Here is a 9,274-nt window from a genome sequence, read left to right as displayed (position 1 = left end):
AACAAGTTCAGTACTGAGCTGCCATTGTTCAGGGTGCTCTAGCTTTTAAACCTTCAGCAGGAAGGTAAGGTAAAAAGGGAATTTTAAAGACTTCTTGAAAGCCCTGTTTAATTTGCTTGTTTAGAAGATAACAGTATCAGGATCAACTAGCAGATGTGGTGCAACTACTTAATGTCAGACGGGCTGCAGAATGAGAACAACTGGACTTAAAAAAGAAGGGAAGGAAACATCAGCGGTGCAGAAGCAGGAAAGCAAATTGGGTTCTGTTCCGCAAAATGTCCTCCAGCGACAAACAGAATTGAATGGCTATGTTGCCATGATTGGCAGTTCAATGCAGTGTGCCTGGAGACAGACTGCTCTGTGCATTTTGGAAGCTTTTCTATATGTTTCTTTAATAAGACCAAGCCTAGAGGTGCTTCATTCCAGGCACTTGAGTAGGTGAACTGGGTTGAGTGAACTCTAACCATAAATGTGAAATCGCTCCCTGATGGACCTGATCACTGTTTACTACACAGACTATATGGCCAAAAATTTATGCACACCTGATCTTCACACACATATGCGGTTCTTCCCCAAAAAAACTGTCTGGAATATCTCCTTATAGTCTAAAATAATCATTTCTCTAAAACCCTATTCCAGCAGGCCCCTTAAAATGATGTCTTAAGGTTGGAGTAGAGTGTCCTGCACCCTGGATCACCGAAAGCCTCCTCACTCTTACATCAGTGTCTGATTTCACTAATGCTCTTGTAGCTGAATGAACACAAATCCCCACAGCCCTTTCCAACATCTACTGGATTATCCTTCCCTAAACAGTGGAGCTTATTATAACAGCACAGGGGGAATAAATCCGTGTTAATGCCCAGGGTTTTGGAATGAGGACATAATGATCAAGTGTTGGCCATGTAGTGTATATAGAGCACTGTACAGAACAGCAGTGATGATCACAATGGACTGAAATCACAGTCAGCGAACACTACTTGAACAATTTAAGCATTACAGATTATCTAGTAACTTGAATCCAAGTTCATAGAAAGTTAGACAAGAAGGTTTTCTGCAATAAACACTGAATACATTGAAGAAGTTGTCAGCTCCAGCATCTAACCTGACATTCATTGTTCATCATGATATGTGTGATAGTGATGTACAGATTTACACTGTATAATAGTATATTATAGTGACTAGAGAATATAATTAGTCACTTTAAGAGAGGCGCGTGAGGGAATGATGATGTATAGCCGCTTTAACATAAGTGATACTACCTTGTTCTACAACATTAAATGTAATGACAAATGGACAGAAAATGATGTGTGTTTCTTTGGTTGAAAGAAATTGTAATCATTGGCAGATTGCTGTGGTATAAGGAATTAAACTCCATGGTTATTTTGGAAAATGATCCATTTTGATGTTGATTTTTATTCTGATATCTGGCTTATTTTCCTTTGTTTATTTTATAATAATTTAGGGGAGTAACTGGAGTCATTTCCTGTTTATTTCACAGTCTGCACAGCTCTCTTACTTTCCAGTCAGAAAAATGCGATTTGTTCTTTTGTCCTCGATGAACTTTAAGTTCCCGTGAGACGGAATTATTTCTTCACAAAAGTATTTAATCCTTACACTCCTGTTTTCTTCTCGGTAAGCGTTCTTCAGGCAAAATAAAGGTTTCCACAGTAAGTAAAGCCTCCTGGGTGTCTCCTATAAGCGTTCACTGAGAGCGCCTATCACTTTGGCTGTGTTATTGATCTCCTGCTAGAGCGCTTGAGGATAATCATCAGTAATGTGCACTAGATGCCGCAGTTTCAGAAATGTAGGGTAGGAGCTTTTACAGCAGAGTCTCAAAGTTCATTAAATCCCTACAAGAAGTTTAATTACACGACCAGCGGTTAAGCCTGAATGGGATTTTTTTTTTTCCCATATCGACAGGACTAAACAATTCAGAGAAACTCGGCTATAAGCATAATGCATAGTCAATGTTATCCTCAGGATGGAATGCATTGACTGCATTTATTAAGATCATGAAACTATTCAGCAGCATAATCTGTATACCCCTTTTTCTCTTCTTGCTCTTCTGACTAAGGTTTAAAGCTCTAGTGTGCTACCCTGGCAGACGTTTATAGACTTTCTTTTTGAGTCCTAATCTAATAAAGGATTAGTCTTTTCTCTTGATTCTGTTCTCAACAGGTAGAAATGGCCAAGATTGGTCAGTGTGACAATGATTGACGGGTGAGAGCGAGCATGACCTCCCTCTCAGAGAGTATGGCTAATTTGCTCCCTTGGCTCTGCAGATAATTCTCACTTCATTTTGTCAGCTTGTTGAGTCTATTGTATTATATATATAGTCTAGTGTCACAGAACTAAAGTGCAGGTCATGTTATGATCCATCCACATGTTCCACAGATGATAAACCCACTGACTCGGACTTGCTCTTGAGATCCATCTTCAAAGATCTGATCGTTAGAGATGTATTTTAAGCCTCAGCTTTGTGAACAGGGCATTTGGGGAATGGCAGAAGATATCAGCCTTCGAGGAATGTTATCTAGCTTTCTTCAAATGTTGACCTTTTGTATTGCAGCATTTTCCTACCTGTTCTGTCTGCTCCATATGTATACCTGAACCCTGAGCTCTGTATGTAGTGTGCTTTTATGGACAATTTTGTGCATTTGACCTTTAACACTGGTTCACAAGCTTGTACCTCACTCCTCCTTTTTCCCAGAGCTTCCAGAGAACTGGACAGACACAAGGGAGACCCTTGTGGACGGCATGACCTTTAACCTCAGGCACATGGGAATGACTCTTGTTGACCAGCCCAAAGGTGAAGAGGTGTCAGGCGCAGCCATCAAAAGGATCATTGCAATGGTGCTCATCTTCACATCCACACTTCCTGCTGTTTCCTAACTTTAGTCATTTCCTTTCATGGCAGGTCTAGATCTTCGCTGTATAATCCGTCATGAAGAACTGGAGTGGTGGAGAATTTATCAGGATAGTCTTACAGTCTTAAAATACTGCTGAAATCGAACACCTTGATCAAAACACCAAGTTAGGGAATAAATAGATAGGGGATAGAATTTTCCAAAGCCACATCTATACAAACACCTTCTCTTAGATCACCTGATCAATCTCTAGCTAGATTTGATGTTCAAACTGTAACAGCTTTCATTTTTCTTTGTACTCCTCCATGTAAATCTGTTCATTCCCAGGCTAAAGCTGGCGGCAAGAAGCTCCTTAAGGTGGCGCTGACGGTCTCTCCTCAGGAAATTCTCATTTATGACCGTGTGTCCAATCAGCTAATAGAGTGCATCTCTATTTACAGGTGAATGTCGCGGATTCTCCTTGTTCAGCTGTTTACATATAAACCAGATTTTGGGGGTTACATATGCACAAACTTTATGCCCAAAGAAATTCAGATGCATTTGTTAAAAAGAAACATCAGTCAATATCAGATAAGTCACACTGCTGCTAGACCCTGCTCATATGCACAAAGAACTGTAATAACAGTAATCCCTCCAATCCTATACACTCTACACTAGCTCTGTATTGAGTGTTTATTTAACACTGAAAAGCTCAGTCGTGACCTTTTTTTTATATCACTTTGCTCCATCCAGAATATCGTACTGCACAGCCGACAAAATGCACAACAAAGTGTTTGCGTACATCGTTCAGAACCAGAGAAACGAGATGCTGGAGTGCCACGCGTTCCTCTGTGCCAAGAAGAAAGTGGTGAGCGTCTTTCTGTATAATTGTGTGTTTTGTTTTTTATTAAACAATGCATCATTTCAGGCTCAGTGAGATCCAGGATCCTAATGCGGAGATTGAAGATGGGAGAGATGCAGAACTCTCTTTTAACAAGTTATAGTAGCAGTTTTATTGGCCTTGTGGGGATTTTTATTCTTTTTACTTTCTTCAGTTCATTGCATTAGGTAGCCTGCGAACAAAGACAGAAAGCATCCTTCAGATTCCATCTTGGTGGAAATCATGCATGAATGGATAGCGAAGCGATTTAGAAGGCATAATGCATGCGTTGTAGGTTCTAACATACACAAAGCAATAATAATAATAGTGTCACCCTGTACAGAAGAGCAAGTCAGAGCAGGTGATGTTTGTAATGTCACAATGAAAAAGTTATGTTTAACCACAGCATGCTGGTAATAATGACCTGGTAGCACTACATCAATCAATCAATAATAAATAAAATGGAATGAATGAATTATCAAGCAAACAAATAAATAAATAGTGATTTAATTGGTACATAATTTAATAATTTAATACCTTATTGTCTTTTATTATTTTTGCAATTGTTTGATTTTTACTATTGCGATATTATAAATAAATTTTCCAAAAGGCCTGTTGTTTCATACCCTCATCAGTGTAATGGTGCCACTGATTTGATGTAAATCTCATTCTGTTTATCTTTTTCCAGGCTCAGGCTGTGACACTGACTGTAGCTCAAGCCTTCAACGTGGCCTTCGAGTCCTGGCAGCTCGACAAAGAGGGTAAAAACACAACGCTTCATCACTGATCGAGAAACTGTCCTCACCAGCTTCAGTGCTGAGAGCATCACAGATACCTGATAAATTTGTATTTTGTTATTGTTATGTTTCAAGATTCTTGTTTAATCTCTCCCTTCTCTCATATTTCCAGAGAAAGAGCAAAAGTCTGGCTCGGTTTTACAGACAAGTAATAACACACAAGCTGAAATGTCTGTGGAACTAGTACTGAACACACACACACACACTACATGAAATATAATATTTTATATTATCACCTACATGATTTTCCATAGACATTATCACATAAAAAGCACTGACATCGGAGCTCCTAACTTCCGAGACATCCGAGGATTGTTCTTCATCGAATCCACCCAGTTACGTTATTCCTACAATGCACTGACGTTCATGGGAGATTCTGTGATTCTTTTATTGTATTGCCTTGAAATATTTTAAGAGCTAGATTTCTCCATCTTCAAGATTAGTGCACATCAAAGGTATTCAATTCAGGACAAAATGTTTATGCATTTGTGCCATTTTCTTTAGATGCAGTTAAAGAGAACCTGTTGGACTTTGACGATTGTCCCAAGCCTCACACGGAACAGACTGAGAACCATCTGGAGAAGTACAAGAAGAATGAAGGCGAGGATATTTCGGTACGAACATCATTTTCCAGGACAACACTTTGCACACACTAATCACATATAAATATAGGACGAGATGATTGCAACTACATTGAACTGGCTTTCTTCGCAGGAGGTAAATGATGGTCTGGATGAAGCCTTTTCAAGGTGAGACGCTTTCTGCCTCATAAACTTTCAATTCAGACTCCATTTTAGTGTCCTTCGCTAATGTGGGCTAAAAGGACACATCTTGGGGAAGTGAACAGAATGAAAAAGGACACGCTCATATACTCCCACCCTCTGTATCATGCTGAGTTCTAACTTCACTGTTTCACCTCATAGGGTGAGATAAAGCTCAGCTAAAGCTTACTGGAGTAAAGGAAAATACGTGGTGTTTCTCAGCTGGGTTTTCCAATGTTTTCAAACTCCAGGCTCGGTGTTGGCAGAAAAACGAGTCTCAATCAGAAATGATGAATATTTCCCATCTTATCTTTTATCTCAGCTATTTGACGTCCCTGTTTCTTACATTGAAAGAACAGGGAATATGTGATCATATTTTTTTTGCATAAAAATAATTCGTTCCTCCTTCAAAACTTATTTTTCATTTCTTGTACTAAAATTAATTCTAAGTTTTTAATTAGTTTGAAACATGTAGAGTGAGCGTGATAAATTCACATTATAAAATAGTTGGCAGAAAGAAGGTTGGCACTGATGAGAAGAAATAACTATAGTATTAAATTAATGTGATTAATTTAAGGAACGCAGGTAACCTTCCATCTCACAAAGTGACCTGAATTTAATTCTGATGATGGTGAGTTATAGTCATAAGGGAAACAGTCATTTAATACAATTTTAGATTATTTATAATGAGCAAGCCAGAGGCGATGGTGGCAATGAAATTTTCATTAAAATTATGTATCTGTCATTCTTTTTTTTTTTTTTTTTCCCCAAATATACACTATATTGCCAAAGGTTTTGGGACACCCCTCCAAATCATTGAGTTCAGGGGCTGGGCTCGGCCCCTTAGTTCCAGTGAAAGGAACTCTTAATGCTTCAGCATACCAAGACTTTTTGGATAATTTCATGCTCCCAACTTTGTGGGAACAGTTTGGGGATGACCGCTTCCTGTTCCAACATGACTACACCAGTGCACAAAGCAAGGTCCATAAAGACATGGATGAGTGAGTTTGGTGTGGAGGAACTTCACAGAGTCCTGACCTCAACCTGATAGAACACCTTTGGGATGAATTAGAGCGGAGACTGTGAGCCAAACCTTCTCGTTTAACATCAGTGCCTGACCTCACAAATGCGCTTCTAGAAGAATGGTCAAAAATTCCCCTAAACACACTCCTAAACCTTGTGGGAAGCCTGAGAACTTCCTCTGAAGTTCCTCCACACCAAACTCACTCATCCATGTCTTTATGGACCTTGCTTTGTGCGCTGGTGTTCGGTCATGTTGAAACATGAAATTGTCCAAAACATCTTGGTATGAAGCTGAAGCATTAAGAGTTCCTTTCACTGGGACTAAGGAGCCGAGCCCAACCCCTAAAGAAAAAAAAACCCTGAATTAAATGATTTGGAGAGGTGTCCCAAAACTTTTGGCAATATCGTGTATATTTTATATTTGAAGAAGGTCAGAGATGGGAAAGGAAAAACAGGAAGTAAGCACTGTGTGTTTCTACAGGCCCTGATTTGTTTTCTCTCCTTGTCTCTGTTTAGCTGCAGTTTGGATAGCTTTGAGTACTCTGCAGGTAATAAACTGTGTTCTAATCTTGAAACAATCTAATTTTATTATCTTTCCCCTCATGACATAACCATCCCATAGTCATGTTTATCAATCTGCATGTCTTCCTCCATCCCAGCTTTTCTCATATTCCCTAAAGCACTGTGCAGAGCCTTACTGCAGCTTCCTTCAGTTTCTATAACAGCTAATTTAAATGTTTAACTATCCATATTGTTTTTCATTATTTCACACACACACAGCAATCAACCAGGGAACTGATATCTGACTCCAACTTATTTTTCTTCCCTCAGATGTTTTTTTTTATTATTATTATTATTATTATTCATCTATTTTTGTTGGACTGTGTTACACATTGACTGTAAAGTGAAATACTACCAGGCTGTAGCTGTAGTTGTTAATATTTCATTAATTATAAGATGAACATATGGACATTCTGGTGAATTCATAAAAAAACGTAATGACTCCATTTTCCTTTATGGCAGTGCATTCCTATATAACAGTCATTATACACACCACATGCATTTATACCTCATCATCGAATTCTTGGATCTTATCAGTCAGGAGATTTTCCATAACAGCATGGCTCTGAAAGCTTTACGTTAATCCGTCGTTCTAATCATGTTTCTATAGTAACTGTTATTTTACTTGGATTATTCAGTGGAGTGACCTATATTGGTAGGAGAATGTTGGACATGGAGCTGCCAGGCAGGAGGCAAAGAGGAAGGCCAAAGAGGAGGTATATGGATGGAATAAATGAGGATATGAAGCTAGTGGGTGCAAGTGTTGAGGATGCAGAAGATAGGGATAGATGGAGAGAGATGATTTGCTGTGGTGACCCCTGAAGGGAAAAGCCAAAAGAAGAAGAAGATGATTCAGTGGAGTGACCGGTTTAAAAAGTTGAGTCTGAGTCCAACCCCTGAAAAACAACACCTGAATTCAGTGATTTGGAGCGGTGTCCCAATATAGTGTTCGTATTTAATATCGCATGATGATTAGACGACTGTATTACGGTACTGATGACAGCCCATGTCAGGAGTATAGATGTTACCTTTTGAGATATTGTATAAAATGAAGCAAACAACGTGCTAACAACATATTCAGAAAGTACATTTCACATTCTCATAACAGTTTCTCTCAGCTAGAGCGGTTTCAGGGATAAGCAGTTGATAAATAATTTCTACACAGTTCTTTTGGGCCCTACTGTAACAACAGCAATAACGATCTGACTGTAGCCTTTAACGTTTCTCTAGATAATACTTCTCCCTTTAACACTCCATCAGTAAAGATGACTTTTTTTTTCTTTTTAATGTTTTTGTCCTTCTCTCTCTCTCTCTCTTTCTCTCTCTCTAGACTTGCCGAGTCCTGTACTAACCCCCAGATCCTGGACACTGGGTTGAATGAGCTACGCAGCATTCACAGCCTGAGAGCAGACTGTAGAGGATTGAAGTTGGTGTTGTTTTCCTCCAGGTACTGCAAAAAGATTGACAATTGCAGTGAACAGAGCGAGCCGCCGCCTCCATCCAGGCCGAGACGATCTCCTTCGCACCAAATCAATAAATACGGTCTATTTTTCAGAATCTATCATGTGCCGTATTTTTTTATTTTTTAAATTCATTTTAAAGCTTTCAGAATCAGTATCAAGTGAACAGCTAGCCGAGGGGAGTATTTTATTTTATTTATTTTTTTATCTGAAGCTTAGAAATAGATTGAGTATAGATTGAGTTGCCAGTTTATTAGGTACACCCACTTTGTACCTACCTTTATTGTCTATGTTATTAAATGCCATGGACTGGGGCGACCCAGACAATCTCTCCCTCCTGCCAAAGCAATATGGCTGATTTTCAGTGCTTGGCTATATCCACTACTGCCTTTTTTATTTATTTGGAATGGGTTTCATTTAAAGCCTTTCAAATAATATCAGGTCAGCAGAGGTACTATGGTGGATCCTTCCCATAGATGTGGTAGAAGGTGTCTGATGCGGTAGGTGGACCTCATTAAATAGCAACTCAATGAACTGTACATAGTTATTTTTGCCATTACACATATAATGAGCCGACGTGAATACTTTAATTAAGCTCTCGGCTGTTTATAATTAAAAATGATCTGTTATACCTTAAAGGGAAAAGCTGTATCTCTGCCTATAAGTGTAGTACATGTCCAAATGCAAGCAGGAATCATGACACATTTTACCTGTACTGATAAAACCTGTTTACTCTTTACTTTTGTACACCGATCAGACATGACCACCTGCTTAATATTGTGTTGGTCCCCATTTGCTAACAAAACAGCCCTGACCCTTCATGCACTGTGTATTCTGACACCTTTCTATCAGAACCACCATTTTGAGCAACAGTAGCTTGTCAGATCAGATCCACTGGATCAGATCACACGCGCCAGCCTTCACTCTCCATGTGCAACAATGAGCC

The 9,274-nt window shown here is 39.1% G+C and overlaps 1 protein-coding gene across 2 annotated transcripts in view; it reads left to right on the top strand.

Moving 5' to 3' along the window:
- The window catches only part of ldlrap1a (low density lipoprotein receptor adaptor protein 1a), a 17,277-nt gene extending 8,311 nt beyond the window's left edge, over positions 1–8,966 (top strand). The window contains exons 2-10 of one of the 2 annotated variants that reach the window (XM_058404520.1): positions 2,711–2,853; positions 3,195–3,307; positions 3,600–3,714; positions 4,415–4,487; positions 4,636–4,671; positions 5,028–5,137; positions 5,238–5,272; positions 6,824–6,855; positions 8,199–8,966. In XM_058404520.1, the coding sequence (XP_058260503.1) occupies positions 2,711–2,853; positions 3,195–3,307; positions 3,600–3,714; positions 4,415–4,487; positions 4,636–4,671; positions 5,028–5,137; positions 5,238–5,272; positions 6,824–6,855; positions 8,199–8,245 (704 nt within the window). In that variant the 3' untranslated portion in view covers positions 8,246–8,966. The remainder of the gene's footprint in view (positions 1–2,710; positions 2,854–3,194; positions 3,308–3,599; positions 3,715–4,414; positions 4,488–4,635; positions 4,672–5,027; positions 5,138–5,237; positions 5,273–6,823; positions 6,856–8,198) is intronic. The other variant, XM_058404521.1, reaches the window with a different exon arrangement.
- Positions 8,967–9,274: the final 308 nt, after the last annotated feature.

Source organism: Hemibagrus wyckioides, linkage group LG12, assembly GCF_019097595.1.
Source record: "Hemibagrus wyckioides isolate EC202008001 linkage group LG12, SWU_Hwy_1.0, whole genome shotgun sequence".
Classification (NCBI taxonomy): domain Eukaryota; kingdom Metazoa; phylum Chordata; class Actinopteri; order Siluriformes; family Bagridae; genus Hemibagrus; species Hemibagrus wyckioides.
This window is presented reverse-complemented; position numbering and strand designations above follow the sequence as displayed.